This window comes from Dipodomys ordii, unplaced genomic scaffold, assembly GCF_000151885.1.
Source record: "Dipodomys ordii isolate 6190 unplaced genomic scaffold, Dord_2.0 Scaffold78, whole genome shotgun sequence".
Classification (NCBI taxonomy): domain Eukaryota; kingdom Metazoa; phylum Chordata; class Mammalia; order Rodentia; family Heteromyidae; genus Dipodomys; species Dipodomys ordii.
The window spans coordinates 5,834,925-5,853,921 of NW_012267294.1; the positions used below are offsets into that span (position 1 = coordinate 5,834,925).

Below are 18,997 nucleotides of genomic sequence, written 5' to 3' on the forward strand. Positions count from 1 at the left end.
TATAGCGCATATTCTGAAAAGTTTGTATTGAACTTCAGGGAATTTTTCCCCAAGTTCAGATAGCAAGATTTTAAGGAAGAATATCATGAGACTGGGATAGTGCAAAGTATGTGATGTGACTATACACTGTAGAACATAGCATACAGAGTTGGAGAAAATCATGCCAAAATACAAAGCTAGATTTTGAAGGCTTTGTGTTCATTCATTCAACAATTATTTTTTAGTTCCCACTATGTTCCAGGCATTGTTTTTGGTACTCATTTCAGATTTTATTTGCTTCAGTAGGCAGTAGTGATGAGGTAAATTTTTATTGGGGAGATGGTATCTTTTAATATTTGAAAATGAAATAAGAGAAGAAAGATGCTGGGATAATTTGGAATATTATTCAAAATAATCTTGAAAATTTTGAAAAAAATCTTGGAGAAGACTCTGGCCCAGTTTTCTTATTACTGAGCTACTATATGTGGATAAGGGGATATAGTAATCTGACAAGTTTGAACTGCAAACTCACTCCTGGAGTCAGTTAGCCTCTGTCAAACTAAATGAATCAACAGAATTATTGTGGCTTTACAGTAAAGGAGTCTTTGCTGGACAGACCAAAACACTGGTATTTTGTATAGATGCTGTTGGAGCCCATAGAACATTTAAATTTAAGTCAAGGAAAGCTTACTAGAAATGGCATTCAGTTCATTTAGATTTATAGGAATTAGTGCAAAGTAGAGAGATGGACAACAGTGTAAGAGGAAGAATACTCCTGGTTTGTTTTGTTTTGTTTTTTGGTCAGTCATGGGGCTTGAACTCTGGGCTTGGGCGCTGTCCTTGTGCTCTTCAGTCAAGGTGAGCACTCTACCGCTTGAGCCACAGCACCACTTCTGGTTTTCTAGTGGTTTATTGGAGCTGAGAGTCTCACGGTCTTTCCTGCCCAGTCTGGCTTTGAACCGTGATCCTCAGATCTCAGCCTCCTAAGTAGCTAGGAATATAGGCGTGAGCCACTGGCACCTAGCTTTCTAGTTTTTTTTTTTTTTTAAAGCATATTATATGGACAGCTCCAAATTAGAGAGCATAGTATATTTATTGTGGCTGAATATATAGGAGTAGCTTAAGGTGGTGATGGATAGAGGTAAGACTGGAGAGACACATGGAATTTACTCTAGAGGAGTGTTGTTTAAATCCATATAAGTTGAATTTAGGCGTATGAAGCTCATATTGAAGAGATTGTTTTGAGGATTGTTATATTTATAGTTTAGAAAGCTACAAAACTAATAAAAAATAATTTTTTGAGGCTTACAACAAATGGGCCAAACACATTCTTGATTTTTTTTGTGTGTTATTTTACTTAATTGGAATTTGTTGTTGTCCTAATTTTTCAAATTAAGAAATGAACCTCTATGTTGTCACTAGTGATTCACACCTGTAATCTTGGCTATGCAGGAGCCTGAGATGGGAGTATTATACTTTGAAGCCAGCCTGGGCAGGAAGGTCCCACGAGACTCTTGTCTTCAATTAACCACCAAAAAAGCAGGGAATAGAGGTGTGGCTTAAGTGGTAGGAGTGCTAGCCTTGAACAAAAGCTCAGGGACAGAGGACCAGTACAAAAAAATGAAAGAAACCTCCAAAGGATGGCTACATGACTACAAGCAAAAGAGCTGGATTTTTAATCTTTATACCATCTTTCCATCAGAAAAGCTGGTTTTGTTTTCTTTCAGCTTTTCATTTATTAGTTAAAATCAACTTGGAAAAATGAACTTAATGTACAAAATACATGGTATGTAATTAAATGGTTAAAAATACTAAGCCTGGTGTTTTAATAGGGAAAAACCTGAATTTGATGTTTAATATAAATCCAAATCATCTTATTAAAAATTGAGAAGTGCAATTTATTTTGCTAATGTAGAAAATATTGATGATAATGAGTTAAATGAAATACATAACAAATTGTTAACTTATTACAACTTTACCTGGTTGAATTTTACCTTACCTATTGAAACAGGTTTCTAGAAAGAATTCAAGTTATAAATATTTTTAGATGATTTGTTTGACATTTACTCTTTTCTTCACTACATTGCTTTAGTTCAGATATTTTGTATTTTGTATCTACCAAATTTGAACATCAATTTCCTCATCTTTAAAGTAGATAATATATATCCTACATATCTCATTGGATTGTTACAGGATTATAAATAACAAATATTTGTAAAAGATTTGAGACATAAACATATATAAGAAATTTTTAAAATTTAAGATAAATTTGGTGATGCTGATAAAATGATGCAAAACGAGTTTGAGCTAAGGTAAGAATGATGAATGTGGCATATAAATTTAATATATGTACTGATTTCTTTTTAAATTGACAGATAAATGTCATGTGAATGATATACAAAGTAATATACCATATATAGGCAAAGTAATATTTTGAAGTGTGTATATATTGTGAGATAATTAAAACAAGCTAGTTAAAGTATCATTGCACATACAATATGATTTTTTAAAGGACATTAAAATAAGCTGGGAGAGCTGAGAAATGTTTTTATGAAAATATAATACTTGAATAACTTAATTTCTAAAAGAAGAAAATATAAAGGTTAACATTTTACATCTGATGTCAAATACTATCTTTTAGGCTCGAAACATTGAATGTGAAGTTCTAAAAAGAGATAAACAAATGAAGATATTAGAAAACAAGGTATTTTCAAGTTTTAAAAAATTACTTTGGGAGTAGGGGACTTTTGTAACAATGTATGTGTAACTGAATTCTTAGGGTCTAGACTCTATAGACAATATAGAGTCTCTAGACAATCTAGACTCTATAGACAATATAGACTTTATATAGACTCAATATAGAGTCTATATTGTCTATAGAGTCTAGATTGTCTATACAAAGAAATCTAAATTCTCTTTTTGGAGTTTTTGAGATAATACAATACTTTTATTTTAGATTTCTTTGAAAAGATTGCACATTCATTGTTTGAATGATCTCAACAAACTCTTAGCTTTTTCTTCCCTTCCTCAAAATTTCATAATCTAAATCCTTAAAATGGCGATGTGCCTATATAAATAATTCCTAGATATTGCTTCCATTTTTATAATCGAGATTGTTGCAGAACAGTGTATGCTGTCTTCAAGAGTTTTCACTTGCCTGGCTGCCATCTTAATTTACTTCTTCTTTCTCTAATCTCACTACAAACTTGCCTTAAATTTGACTTTCCATATAATGTCTTCTGGAAAATACAGTTTAATTTCTGAAGTTCTGATCTCAAATAATAAATAGCATTTTCTTTAATCAGAAGGTTCTGGTAAATAAAATACATAAATAGAAATTGTTTAACCTTTGAGAATTTCTGGGCATTCTGTCAAATACATTTTAAATGCCTTTTAATTTTTGCGTGTGTGTATGTGTGTGTCAGTACTGGGTGGGAATTCTCAACCTGGGGTCTATCCTTTAGTTTTCTCTCAAAAGGCAGTACTCTACCACTTGAGCTATATTTCCACTTGTGGAATGAACTTTTCTTTTTTTGCTAGTTGTAGGTTTGAACTGAGCACCTGGATGCTATCCCTGAGCTTTTTTGCTCTTGAGCTATATTTCCACTTGTGGAATGAACTTTTCTTTTTTTGCTAGTTGTAGGTTTGAACTGAGCACCTGGATGCTATCCCTGAGCTTTTTTGCTCAAGACTAGCACCCTACTACTTGAGCCACACATCTATTTCTAGTATTTTGGTAGTTAATTGGAGATAGGAGTCTTACGAACTCACCTGCTCAGGCTGGCTTTGAACTGCAATCCTCAGATCCCCTGAATAGCTAGGATTATAGGCATGAACTACCAATGCTCTGCTGAAATGAACTCTTAATAACAAAAATGAGCTCTAGTTTTGAAAATAATTTAAATTTAAAAAGGATACAATTTTTTTTTGTTGGTCATGGGGCTTGAACTCAGGACCTGAGTGCTGTCCCTGAGCTCTTTTGCTCAAGGCTAGTGCTCTAGCACTTTGAGCCACAGCTCCATTACCAGATTTTGAGTGGTTAATTGGACATAAGAGTCTCATGGGGAACTGTTCTGCCTGGGCTAGCTTTGAATGGCAGTCTTCAGATCTCAGCCTCTTGAGTAGTTAAGATAACAGGCATGAGCCACTAGTGCCCAACACTTCATAATTTTTATTACCACTTTATAATTTTATTACCAGAAAACATGATAGGGAAGTGGCAGTCATATCATTTTAGTATAAATGCGTACATCTTGGGGGACTCTAATAATGATAGTTATAAAGATTTTTATTGTTATTATAAAGATTATATACAAAGGAGTTACAGTTACATACATACAAAGAGTACATTTTCTGGACAATTAAAAAAAAATATATATATATTTTTGTCGGTGGTGGGGCTTGAATCTGGGCCTGAGCACTGTCCCTCAGCTCTTCAGCTCAAGGCTAAAGTTCTACCACTTGAGCTACAGCGCCACTTGCAGTTTTCTGGTGGTTTATTGGAGATAAGAGTTTCACGGACTTTCTTGCCCGGACTGACTTTGAACCATGATCATCAGATCTCAGCCTCCTGAGTAGCTTGGATTTCAGGCATGAGCCACTGGCGCCTGGCTAATTAAATATTTTTTTAAAGGCAAACTTGGCAGTAGAAAAATAGTTATTGGAAGGGGTAAAAAGTTTGACAAGAAATGCAATCACTACCTTACTTATGTAATTGTAACCCCTCTGTACATCACCTTGACAATAAAAAAAAATAAGTAGTTATCAACTTCAACTCTTTCTTCTTTTTTTTTTCCTAGTCCTGGGCTTGATGAACTCAAGGCCTGGATGCTGTCTCTGAGCTTCTTTTTGCTCAAGGCTAGCACTCTACCATTTGAGCCACAATGTTACTTTTAGCCTTTTCTGTTTATGTGGTACTGAAAATCAAACCCAGGACTTCATGCATGCTAGGCAAGCACTCTACCACTAAGCCACATTCCCAGCCCTCAACTTTAACTCTTAAGGGAAATAAATTTTGATGCTCTGAAGAATGGAGGACTAAATACAGGCAACATTGTGCTCGCTCTGGCGAAGTAATACTTGGATGATATATCAGAGTTTTATTTTTTGTCCATGGAACTTAAATTAGTGAGCATTTGTTTGACTTGCTTGCTCATGACTGGTGCTTTATCACTTGAGCCATGTCTCCTCCAACCTGGCTTTTGTTTTGTATGGTTAATTGGAGATGAAGTCTCAAGGACTTTTCCACCCAAGGTGGCATTGGACTATGATCCTCCAGGATCTCAGCCTCCTGAGCAGCCAGGATTATTGGGTGTGAATCATCAGCACCAGAGTCAAAGTGATATTCTTTAAATTTGTGCAATATTTATTTGATAAGATAAATAAATAATTGATTTTTCTGGGCATTAACTTTTAAATTTTACTTAAATTTTGTATTGGTAGAAATTCCAAATAGCTCCTTTTCAAATCAGTTTACTTGTCTTTTACGGTCCCCTTAGTTACAAGTCTTTAATTTCTTCAAATATATTAATTATATCTATATTATATTCTGTATCTGGTAATTCTGATACCTGATATCTTTTCAGGTCTAATTCTATTGTCTGTCCATTCTTCTAGCTTTTACCACTTGAGCCTTATTTTTGGTATTTTTCTGAGCCCTTGGAATTTTGTATATAGGAATTCCTTTAAGACTGTGTTGAAGTTTATATCCTCTCCGAAAGTTTTCCTTGTGAACACTTTTTCTTTTTCCTTTTTTTTTTTTGGTCGATTGTGGGGCTTGAACTCTGGGCCCTGAGCACTGTCCTTCAGATCAAGATGAGTGCGCTACCACTTGAGCCACAGTGCCACTTCTGGTTTTCTGAGTGGTTTATTAGAGATAAGAGTCTCCTGCCCCTGACTGGCTTTGAACTGTGATCTTCAGATCTCAGCCTCTTGAGTAGCTAGGATTACAGGTGTGAGCCACTGGTGCCCGGCTAGGACTGTTTCTTTTGAAGGTTCTGTATAAGATTGAATTCTTCATTTGCTTTTGCATTCATCATCGGTTTTGCCTTGGATAGGTTCAAACTTTAGTGTTAGCCCAAGCCTACTAGTCTCACTTTACAGTGGTAATTGAAAAGAAACAGATTCCTTGCTTTCTTGCCTTTTAAAAAATATTTTCATTAGATAGATAATTCTGAATCTGAGTGGCTTTTCTTTTTTTTTATATTACTTCTTTTTTTTTAAATTTAAATTTTTTGTGAACATACTGTACAGAGAGGCTGAGTGGCTTTTCTACGAAAATGAAAATACTGTTTTAAAAATTTAAAAACAGCCGGGCGCTGGGGCTCACGCCTGTAATCCTAGCTACTCAGGAGGCTGAGATCTGAGGATCGCGGTTCAAAGCCAGCCCGGGCAGGAGAGACCTTGAGACTCCTATCTCCAATAAACCACTAGAAAACCGGAAGTGGCGCTGTAGCTCAAGTGGTAGAGCACTCGCCTTGAGCTGAAGAGCTGAGGGACAGCGCCCGGGCCCAGAGTTCAAGCCCCACGGCCGACCAAAAAAAAAAAAATTTAAAAACACACTCTTGCCTTCTAATATGTTTGTATTAGTCAAGTGGGTATGAAAACATTATATATAATTATGTGTATAATTATATATATAACTATGAAAACATATAATTATATATAACATATATAGTATATATATATAATGTTTTCATACCCATATATATATATAGAGAGAGAGAGAGAGAGAGAGACATTTCTTCCCTAGTTTGTTTTTGAATTGTCTAAAAGAGACCTTGTTGGCTTGGGATAGGTAAGTCACTTGTTTCTGAGCACATAGGTACACATTGTAATCTAAGCACTGGAGAGGTTGAGGTAGGAACATATTGAGTTCCAGGCCAGCTTGAGCTAGCTACATAGTGAGACTTATACTGTCTTTAAAAAAATACTTGAAAAAAAGAAACAATAGTGTCATTTAATTCAGTGTTTTAGAATTTTAGGTGATTATGACCTTATGTGAGTGTTACAAGAAAAATATTGAGCAGTGCTTTTTGCTAATGGAGAAGATTTAATTATTTTTATGAAATTTCTTTTGTTGGAAATTACAATAATTTATATACGTATGATATTTTAGGCTCCTTAGAAATCTACTGCTTTTATGATATTTCAAATGTTTCTTCAAGTAGTAACTTTTAATTCACTTCTGCATGTGTGTACATAGATGAAATAGTCCCACAAATAAAATATTAAAAAACTGTTTAATCCAGGTACCAGTGGCTCACACCTGTAATCTTATCTACTCAGGAGGCTGATATGTGAAGATCATGGTTCAAAGTCAGCCTGGGCAGGAAAGTATGTAAGGCTCTTATCTCCAATTGACTTGAACTCAGGGTCTGGGTGCTGTCCCTGAGCATTTTTGCTCAAGGCTTTTGTTTGTAGTTTATTAGAGCTGAGAGTCTCATGGATTTACCTGCCCAAGCTAGCTACAAACCATGATCCTCCTGAGTAAATGGGATTATAAAAAAACAAGTCACTGGAGCCTGCCTTTGTTTGTATTTTAATAAGAGAAGTTGGAGGATATATAGAATATCATGTTATTTTCTTCTTCCTAATAACCTAGTAGTCTCAGTCATGAGAAAGGGAGAATAATGAGTAAGGAAGAAAACTAATAGTTATTCTTACCTCTGGCTGCTGCTTTTTCACAATAGCACAATTGATAATATGATTAGGCTCTTTGATCAAGAGGCATACTTAAAGTGGTTGAATTCATATGGTCTTCATGTAGTTGTAAATGTTGAGGATTTATTTACATTTATGGAAGAGAAACCTCATTGTATAGTTAATAAATGCTAGTAAAAATTTCCAAAATTTTGGGGCTGGGAAGGTGGCTTAGTGGTAGAGCGCTTGCCTTGCATGCATGAAGCCCTGGGTTCGATTCCTCAGCACCACATAAGCAAAAAGAAAAAAGCCAGAAGTGGCACTGTGGCTCAAGTGGTAGAGCACTAGCCTTGAGCTGAAGAGCTGAGGGACAGCACCCAGGTCCAGAGTTCAGGCCCCACGACTGGAACCAAAAAAAAAAAATCCAAAATTTTAATTTCAAATTTGTGTTAGAATATTTATTAAGATAATTTTTACATATTTTTTACAGTAATGGAATTCTTTAACAGCATGATGTTTGAAGTGAGCCTGTCTTACTTTATGTAATATTAGTATGAAATTGCTCATTTTGACTGAAATATTGAATAAAATTCAGTAATTTCTTATAATTTTTCAGTATAACAATTTAAGAAAACAAGTTGAATCTAAAACAAAGTGTGTTGAAGAACTTCATCAGGAGGTATGTTTATAAATATTCTCAAAAACCTGTATTTTCACTACAGATTTAGAGAATAATGCTTTCATTTCCATTAGTAATTTAATTCTGTATCAGTAACACTATAGGAATCACTTTAGAACTAAATGTGATTATTTTAAACTTTTCACAGAATAAGATGTTGAAAAAAAAGAGTACAGCAGAAAGCAAGCAGCTGAACACTTATGAAATAAAGGTACTAGACATTTTTATTCTTTTAAATACTAGTATATATATGAAAATTTATCATGTAACAGTTACTTTCAGTGATTATTTGTTTGGATTGATGGTATTAATACTGTAATATTGTAATAGAAAGCCTATCTGTGATTTTGCTGGATTAGAATCATCTTGTCAACTTAAAAGTAATCCTAGTTACTCAGGAAGCTGGAATCTGAGGATCTTGGTTTAAAGTCAGCCTAAGCAGGAAAGTTCTTGAGACTCTTATCCACAATTAACTACCAAAAGTGGAGCTGTGGCTCAGGTGGGAGAACACTGGCCTTGAGCACAAAAGGCTCAGGGACAGTGTCCAGACGTAAGTTTCAGGACTGGCACCAAAAAGAAAAGAGTGTGTACATTCTTTATTGGGTGTATAGTGTATTTTTGCTCATACGATGCAAAGTGTGATTTAATAAACTTGGGGAGGAGCTTGGAGTCTAAATTAGATAACCATGGTGGTGTATGCCTAGAATCCCAGTTTCTCAGGAGTCAAGAGTAGGAGGATTACAGTCTAAGGCCAGCCAAAGCAGAAGCATGAGACTCTATATGAAAAAAAAACTCCAAAAAGCAGAAGAGTTGTGTATCAGGTGACCCATCAACTTTGTAGAAAACACAGCCCTAGAATGTAAGCTTATGATGCCTAAAGCTGTATTTTCCCTAACTCTTTAAATGATTGCCACTTAATACTAATCATCAAGCAGTTTGGAGTCTTAAGTGGCAACCTTGCACTTGCTTGACTGGCACTCTACCACTTCAACCATGTCTCCAGTCTGAAAGCAGTAAATTTTTGTTGTTCTTCAACTCCTCCACCAACCTTTTTATTTTTGAGGGGTAATGTGACGACTTCTCACGATTTCTGCACTATTTAGTGTTCTAACAAATACTGCTCACAGATTTTTCTCTACAATCTTACCATCTTGTTGTTGTTGTCAGTCACAGGGCTGGAACTCAGGGCCTAAGCACTATCCCTGGGCAAAAACTCAAGGCTAGCTCTACCATAACACCACATCCCATTTTCTAATAGTTACTTGGAGATAATGAGTCTCACAGACTTTCCTGCCCTGGCTGGTTTTGAACCATGATTCACAGCTCTCAGCCTCCTGAGTAGCTAGGATTATAGGTGATTATAGCCACTGGTGCCCCACTTTCATCAATTCTTACTATTTTTTTTCATTTAACACAAATTTTAATGAGATTCTTAGAAGCCCCAGAACTTTTACGATTTTTTTTGTTTTTACAAATGGATGTGAGTGACATCTCATTATAGTTTTGATTTGCAATGGTTAGTGAGTGATATTCAGCATGCTTTGATGTGTTTTTGGCCACTTGTGTATCTTCCTTGGAAATTGTGCCATTAAATCCTTTCTCTTTTAATCAAGCAGATTGATTTTCCTTTTCTTTCTTTCTTTTTTTGCCTTTGCTTATTTTTAAATGCTCATCTCTTCTATTATTGTTTTAATAATTAATGAAATATTATGGATATGTGTCATTTGTCAAATAATGTTATTAGTGTTTTCTATTTATATGCATATTGTTTTTCTTTTCTTTCGTGTGTGTGTGTGTGTATGCATGTGTGTGTGTGTGTATGTATGTGTGTGTGTGTGTATGCGCATGCATGCCAGTCTTGAGGCTTGAACTCAGGACCTGGGTGCTGTCCCTGAGGTTTTCTGTTGTTGTTGTTGTTGTTTTATACTCAAGGCTACTAGCACTCTACCACTTGAGCCATAATTCCACGCCCAATGTTTTTTAGTTAATTCTAGATAAGAGTCTCACAGACTTTCCTGCCCACGTTGGCTTCAAACCATGATCCTTAAACTCCTGAGCAATTAGGGTTACAGCTGTAAGCCATTGGTGCCCAATTGCCTATTCCCTCCCTCCCTCCCTCCCTCCCTCCCTTCCTTCCTTCCTCTCTTTCTTTTTCGCTTTCTCACTTTCTCATTTCTTGCTTTGACTGGTACTCAAATTTGATACCTGCTGCTTTCACTCTACCAACTGAGCCTTGGCTCTAAACCCCTATTGATTTTCTTAATGGTGCCTTTTGATACATAGATCTTTCAAATTCTAATGGACTAATTTATCAGATTTTTATGAATATTGTAAATTTTGCTATAAGAAATCTTTACTGACCTCATGAAGATACTAGTTTCTTTTTTGGGGGGAGGGTCAGGTTGTGGGGCCTGAACTCTGGGCCTGAGCGCTGTCCCTCAGCTCTTCAGCTCAAGGCTAGCACTCTACAACTGAGCCAACTTCCCAGCCTTAGATACAGTTTCTTTTGAAGATTTTTAAGCCAGGCACTGGTGGTTCATACTTGTAATCCTAGCCATGTTGGAGGCTGAGATATAAGGATCATGGTTCTGCCAGGGCAGAAAAGCCCATGAGACTCTCATCTCCAATTAAGTACTTAGAAAAAGCCTTAGATATTGGTCACCAGTGGCTCACGCCTATAATCCTAGATACTCAGAGGCTGAGTGAGATAGGAGGATCATGGTTCAAAGCAAGCCCTAACAGGAAAGTCATGAGCCTCTTATCTCCAATTAACCACCAGAAAACTGGAAGTGGCACTATGGCTCAAGTGGTAGAGTGTGTTTGCCTTGAGCTGAAGAGCTAAAGAGCTGAGGGTCAGCCCCATGACTGACTAAAAAAAAAAAAAGCCCTAAAAGTGGTATTGTGGCTCAAGTGAGAGTGCCTGCCTTGAGCACAAAAAAGCTCAAGGACAGCACAGCACGTAGGCCCAGAGTTCAAGCCCTGGGATCTGCAAAAAAAAAAAAAAAAAAGAATGAATTTAAAATTTAAGATTTTATAGTTAAAAGTAATTTTAAATATGCTAAGGTATCTGAAAACAAAATATATCTTATGGTGGTTGGCTTGCGTGTTCCATTAGCAAGAATACTTATATTATTTTTGTATGCTTTTAAATTCTGTGTTTTTAAATGTCTTTTTCTTATATTTTGTTAGTTACTTAATCGAGATGTGTTGAAATACACATGATTTTTGTGGGTTCCTATTTTTGTGGGTTTGTCAGTTTCCTATTTTAAGGCTACATGAATGAGTGATAATTACTTACGAATCATAAAGTTTTTTTTTTTTTGGTTGTGGCTCTTGAACTCTGGGCTGGGTGCTATCCCTGCGCTCTTTAGCTCAAAACCAGTGCTCTACCACTTGAGTCACAGCGCCACTTCCAATTTTCTGGTGGTTAATTGGAGATAAGAGTCTCATGGAGGGGCTGGGAAGGTGGCTCAGTGGTAGAGTGCTTGCCTTGCATGCCTGAGGCCCTGGGTTCGATTCCTCAGCACCACATAAGCAAAAAGAAAAAAGCCGGAAGTGGCTCTGTGGCTCAAGTGTGGTAGAGTGCTAGCCTTGAGCTGAAGAGCTGAGGGAGAGTTCCCAGGCCCAGAGTTCAGGCCCCATGACCAGATCCCTCCCTTCCCCCCCCCCAAAAAAAAAGAGTCTCATGGACTTCCCTGCCTGGGCAGGAAACTGCAGTCCTCAGATCTTAGCCTCCTGAGTAGCTAGGATTACAGGTGTTAAGCCACTGGCACTCAGCTTCTTAATAATTTCTGGGACCCAGAAATTCCAATCTTAAATATATGTTATAGGGAAATTCTATATATTTGCCCCAGGAAATGTTTGGATGAACACTTAAAGTATTAAGTATATATAATAAATACATAAATAAATTGTACTATATTCATATTATGGAACACTACAACCAGAAAAAAGGAGTGAACTTTATTGACATAAAATAACTTGAATATGCTGTTGAATATAGAAAGACCTAAAATACACATGCTGTGAAAACATTTGTTTAAAGTTCAAAACAAGTATTACTTGCAGGCAGATATTTGTGCAATAAAACTAGGAGAACAGAAAATAGTGAATATTTATAAATAATTAAGATGTAAAATTTTGAGGACAGAAGGGTAAATAATAAAGAGGGTCACTCAGCACCTTTATCAATATTGGTAATATTCTGTGCCTTAAAGTTATTGGATAATTCATAGATACACAATACAACCCGTTTTATTGTGAAATCACTTAGCTTCTCTCTTTCAGTTCCTGTCCCTGCTATATATATTTCTCCCCAGTTCTAATTTATCCCTAAGATAAAAGTTAATTTGGAGAGTAGATACTAATTCAGGACCCTCCTTTCTCTCTTTAATAATTAATTAATGTTTTTGGTTTTTATTTTGCCAGTCCTGGTGTTTGAACTCTGGGTTTGGATGCTGTCCCTAATCTCCTTTTGCTCAAGGTTAGCACTCTACCACTTCTGGCCTTTTCTGTGATTAATTGAAGATAAGAGTCTCACAGACTTACCTGTCGAAGCTGGCTTTGAACCATGATCCTCAGATCTCACCCTCCTGAGCAGCTAGGATTATAGGCATGAGCAATCAATGCCCAGCTTATAATTACTGTTTTTGAAGCATAGTTATACAACTTAGTGATATTTATGCACAAAATATGCAGAAGTAATATGCTTTTTCTTAGAAGGTGTGCATTTTAGCAGGGTGCTAGTGGCTCATGCCTGTAATCCTAGCTACTCAGGAGGCTCAGATTGCTGTTTGAAGCCAGCCTGGGCAGAAAAGTCCCCATGAGACCTTTATTCCCAATTAACCATTCAAAAACTGGAAGTGGCACTGTGGCTCAAAGTGAGAGTGTTAGCCTTTAGGAAAAAGAGCTCAGAGATAGTGCCCAGACTCTCAGTTCAAGCCCCAGAACCAACCAAAAAAAAAAAAAAAAAAGGAAAAATGTGGCTTTTCTATCCATTTGATCAGTTAATTATGGTCATAAGACATATGGAACTGGTTTTAACCAATTTAAATGCTGTTAAGTTCAATAAAAATAAGTTTGCATTTGCTTACTTTATATTGCATGTCAAGACTTTTAAATAGATATTCTAAGGGATGAGCTAGGCTTTGTGAAAAATGAAGTACATCTCACTTTGAGAAATTACTATGAATTAGTGACATTTGAAAATAAAGAAAATTTGGGCCTGTCCCATGGTTTCCCTTATTTGCAATAACTAGTATATGTTGGAGACAAGCAGAAATGGTCAGATAAGTTGATGTTAGGCAAAATGAACCCCAAGATAAGGACTCAAATGTTTTTTCTTTCTTGCTATTGTTTCTAACATATTTATAATATATCTCTATGTCCCTTCCCCACAGTATAACCCATTTTCACTGTATTTGATGTTGGTATAATTTGTGAAGGAGAAGGGAAAAAACAAATTGTTTAAATAGGGATACATGGGGCTGAGAAGATGCTCAGTGGTAGAGTGCTTGCCTTGCATGCATGAGGCCCTGGGTTCGATTCCCCAGTACCACATAAGCAAAAAAGAAAAAAAATCTGTAAGTGACGCTGTGGCTCAAGTGGTAGAGCACTAGCCTTGAGCTGAAGAGCTGAGGGACAGCGCCCAGGCCCAGAGTTCAGGCCCCACAACCGGACCCCTAAAAAAACAATAGGGATACAGGCGTACCCATTGCAACAATGAGATGTACAAGACGTTATGTCGAAAAACAAACTTTACAACTTTGGTGAGGGGGGGAGATGGGAAGGGGAAACAAAGGAGGAGGCAACAATGCTTGATAAGAAATGTACTCATGGGCTGGGAAGGTGGCTCAGTGGTAGAGCGGGTGCCTTGCATGCCTGAGGCCCTGGGTTCAATTCCTCAGCACCACATAAGCAAAAAGAAAAAAGCCGGAAGTGGCTCTGTGGCTCAAGTGGTAGAGCGCTCGCCTTGAGCTGAAGAGCTGAGGGACAGCGCCCAGGCACAGAGTTCAGGCCCCATGACTGGACCCCCCCCCCAAAAAAAAGAAATGTACTCATTACCTTGCTCACGTAATTGTGTGGTATTTTCACAATAAAAAAATTCAGAAAATTACAAAATGAATATGGAATACGTTCAAGTAATCCACAACATGCACTAACATTCATTTTTTTTTATTTAAAGATCAGTAAATTAGAGTTAGAAGTGGAAAGTTCAAAACAAAAATTTGCAGAAATGACTAACAAGTACCAAAAAGAAATAGAAGACAAAAAGAAGTCAGAAGAAAATCTTTTGGGAGAGGTGGGTTCTAAACTTATTCTATGAACTGAGGGCATAGCTCAAGTGAGGACACTCCTCCATGAAGTTGTGGACTTAGTCCTCACGAAAAAAGAACTTATTTATTATACTAAAATACTAGACTGGATATTTGTCAACATTTAAGGAAGAAGATAATAAAAGTTGTTTTGAAATTGCAATTTTAGAAAAGTTTTAACAAATTTGTTTTTTATAGAAGATAAAACTATCATTTTAAAAATTTAAATATTTAGTAGCATAATATGAGAAATGCTAAGTGTTTATAATTTCACTAGATAAAACACCCTAAAATAAATTGAAACTGTTGAATTTTTACTTGTTTTTTTTTTCTAATTTTTTGACGTTTGACTTTTGTGTAAGTAGAGCACATGCTTTTTACTTTTGGTTTCAATTTTCTTTTTGTGCATCAAATTTATTATTAACTTCTTTACTTGTGTATTTGATAGGTTGAGAAGGCAAAAGTAACAGCTGCTGAAGCAGTAAAATTACAGAAAGAAATTGATATACGATGTCAACATAAAATTGCAGAAATGGTAGCACTTATGGAAAAACATAAGGTAGGTAATATTAAAAACTATAAATTCAAAATAATGTTCTGATTTATCAGAGGAAATTATTCTCCATATAACCATGACTATTTTGTGTGTGCATGTGTATGTGCCAGAGCTGGAGCTTGAACTCAAGAATCTTGCACTGTCATTGGACTTTCTTGTTCAAGGTGGATGTTCTACCACTTGAGCCACACCTGAATTATGGCTTTTTGGTGATTAATTGGAGATGGAATCTCAGACTTTTCCGCCCAGGCTGGCCTTAAATGTGATCAACCAGATCTAAGTTTCCTTAGTAGCTAGGATTACAGGCATGAATCACTAGTGCAAATCTCAATAGTGATTAGTTAGAATCCTTCTGATCTCTATTTCTCTAAGTTTAGATCTTAACCATTGAGTTTGGATATCACTTTATTGAATAAATTTCTCTTTTTTTTTTTTGCCAGTTCTAAGGCTTGCACTCAGGGCCTGAGCACTGTCCCTGAGCCTCTTTTGCTCAAGGTTAGCACTCTACCACTTGAGCCACAGTGCCATTTCTGGCTTTTTATGTGGTGCTGAGGAATTGAAACAGTTTTGTGCATGCTATGCAAGCATTCTGCCACTAAGCCACATTCTCAGCCTGTAAGTTTCTCTTTAACACCAGTAGTAGATAGAAGTAATATTTTTTTATTCTTCTGATACCAGCTTGAACTCAGGGGACCTGGGCACTATTCCTTAGCTTTTTTACCTAAGACTGGTGCTTTACTATTTCCAGATTTTTTTTTTTTGGGTCTGGTTGTGGGGCCTGAACTCTGGACCTGGGCGCTGTCCCTCAGCTCTTCAGCTCAAGGCTAGCACTCTACCACTTGAGCCACAGCACCACTTCTGGCTTTTTTCTTTTTGCTTATGTGGTGCTGAGGAATCGAACCCAGGGCCTCAGGCATGCAAGGCAAGCACTCTACCACTGAGCCACCTTCCCAGCCCCCTATTTCCAGATTTTTGTTTCTTGTTTTTTTCTGTGGTTACTTGGAGATACGATTCTCATGGTCTTCTTGCCTAGGCTAGCTTCAAACCATCATCCTTAGATGTTGGCCTCCTAAGAAGTTAGTGTTACAGATGTTGAGCCATCAGCATGTGGAAGAACTAATCATTCTTTCATGAAGTTTTCTAGTTCTCTTACACTTCTTTTAGGGGGCAACAATGGGGTTTGCTCTCAGAGCTTTTATGTGCTCTACTACTTAAGCTACTCCTTAACAGTTTAGTTATTTTTTAGGTAGAGTTGGCTTTTTGATGTTTTTTGTCTTTGTGAATGTCCTCTGGTTTTTATTGTCATTTATAAAAATTCTTTTAGGAAAGTAACCCTAATTTCCCTCAAGATTTGGAGAGGAAGTATGTTATACCAATTTATTCATTTATAAAAAAAATTGCTAAATGTAACATTCTTTTTTTTCTTTTTCTTTTTTATGTTGGTTGTGGGGCTTGAACTCTGGGCTTGGGTGCTGTCCCTATGCTCTTTAACTCAAGGCGAGTGCTCTACCGCTTGAGCCACAGTGCCACGGTTTTCTGGTGATAAACTATAAACTATATATACCTATTTATCTATCTATATATATACACCTATATAAACTATATATAAACTATATATACCTAAAATGTTTTCTTTAATACAGCACCAGTATGATAAGATGGTTGAAGAAAGAGACTCAGAATTAGGACTATATAAAAGCAGAGAACAAGAACAGTCATCAGTGAAAACATCTTTGGTGAGACACAGAGCAAAATATAAGTAAAACCCAATTTTTAGAATATTAGCATGGCTGATAGTAAAGGACATTATGTAAAATACATCTTAAGCTACGGTATTACATCAGAAAAACATTAATAGAACTTCTCATTAAGTGTTTTTCAATTTTCTGAAACTGAGGAACAAGTTCTTTCCAACTGAACCCTAATAAAGTCCAGTTAACAAGTAAATTTGAAGCTTTGATGGTTAGGAAAGGAGAACAAGATAGATTTGGAGAAGAGGAGGAGAGATATTCATACATTAAGTCCTTTAAGAAAACCTAAGCTGGTGGTAGCTCACTGGCTCACCCCTATAATCCTAGCTCACTGGCTCACAACTCAGGAGGTTGATATGTGAGGATCATGGTTCAAAGCCAGACTAGACAGGAATTTCATCCCTGAGACTCTTATCTCCAACCACCAGAAAACTGGAAGTGGTGCTGAGGCTCAAGTGATAGAACACTAACCTTGAGCTGAAGACCTCAGGGACAGTGCCCAGGCCCAGAGTTCAAGCCCCATGACTGACAAAAAAAAAGAGAAAACCTTAAAAAATTTAATTTTTTTTTTTGGTCAGTTGTGGGGCTTGATTGAACTCAGGGCCTGGGTGCTGTCCCCGAGGTCTTCAGCTCAAGGTTAGTGCTATACCACTTGAGCCACAGTGCCTCTACAAGTTTTCTGGTGATTTATTGAAGATAAGAATCTCATGGACTTTCCTGCCCGGGTTGGCGTTGACCTTCAATCCTGAGTAGCTAGGATTACAGGTGTGAGCCAAGGGTGCCTTGCTTAAAAACTGATTTTTAAGTTAAGTCTACTTATATTCAGTTAGCAACCTTTTATATCTATAAATTTTATTTTTATTTAAATTTATTTTTCAGTACTGGGGTTTGAACTACAAGCCTTGGGCTTGTTAGGCTGGTGTTCTACTTTTGAGACATGCCTTCAGCACTGTTTTACTTTAGTTATTTTTCAGGTAGAGTCTTACATCTATCCCTATCCATTCCCCCAACCCCCAGGGCTGATTTGTGACTACAGTCTTCCTGCCTATAGCCTCCCACATAGCTGAGATCCCAGGCACTGCTCCACTGTGCCCGGTTCATTGATTGAAATGTGGTCTTGTCCTTCTCCCATATTGGCCTTCAGCTACCAACTTCCTGATCTTTCCTTGTCAAGTAGTTGTGATTTTACATGTGAGCCCTCATACTTGATGGAGATTTTTTTTTTTTTGTGGGTCCGGTCGTGGGGCCTGCACTCTGTGCCTGGGCGCTGTCCCTCAGCTCTTCAGCTCAAGACTAGCACTCTACCACTTGAGCCACAGTGCCACTTCCGGCTTTTTTCTTATGTGGTGCTGAGGAATCGAACCCAGGGCCTCGAGCATGCAAGACAAGTGCTCTACCACTGAGCCACCTTCCCAGCCCTTGATGTAGATTTTTAAAAGACGTTTTCTGAGTGGATGTATGTCTTTATTGATCTAAATTTCCTTGAAGCACTAATTTACACATTAATTGTCTTAAGGAACAATAAGGAAACCCTTCATGTTTCTTTTTCTTCAGGAGAATGAGCTGTCTAATATAAAAGATGAACTTCTGTCCATGAAGAAGCAACTTGAAATAGAAAGAGAAGAAAAAGTAAGTATTGTGACATTATAATTAAAATAATTGTATTTGGTGCAACTATTCATTTAAAATGTGGTCATATTACAAAATAATTTGATAAATTGAGAATGAAAAATAGACCTTTCCCTATTTGCTTTTTAAAAATATGTATTTAGAGCATTATTTCATTTTTTTAAAAAGCTAAACACATATGAGATTATACACTTTTTTTTTCTGGTACCGGTTGCTTGAACTTGGGGCCTGGGTGCTGTCCCTGAGCTGTTTTGGTCAAGGCTAGCACTCTAATACTTGAGCCACAGCTCAACTTCTAGTTTTTTGTGATTAATTGTAGTTAAGAGACTCTTTGACTTTTCCTGCTCAGGCTAGATTTGAATTGTGATCCTCAAGGTCTCAGTCTCATGAGTGGCTAGCATGATAGGCCTGAGCCACTGGTGCCTGTCTCATGCTTTTTTTTTTTTTT

The 18,997-nt window shown here is 36.8% G+C and overlaps 1 protein-coding gene across 1 annotated transcript in view; it reads left to right on the forward strand.

Annotated features, from left to right (window-relative positions):
• The window catches only part of Sycp1 (synaptonemal complex protein 1), a 98,933-nt gene that overhangs the window by 54,419 nt on the left and 25,517 nt on the right, over positions 1 to 18,997 (forward strand). The window contains exons 21-26 of the mRNA XM_013024630.1: positions 8,237 to 8,299; positions 8,448 to 8,510; positions 14,484 to 14,600; positions 15,062 to 15,172; positions 16,813 to 16,905; positions 18,475 to 18,549. Of these exons, the coding sequence (XP_012880084.1) occupies positions 8,237 to 8,299; positions 8,448 to 8,510; positions 14,484 to 14,600; positions 15,062 to 15,172; positions 16,813 to 16,905; positions 18,475 to 18,549 (522 nt within the window). The remainder of the gene's footprint in view (positions 1 to 8,236; positions 8,300 to 8,447; positions 8,511 to 14,483; positions 14,601 to 15,061; positions 15,173 to 16,812; positions 16,906 to 18,474; positions 18,550 to 18,997) is intronic.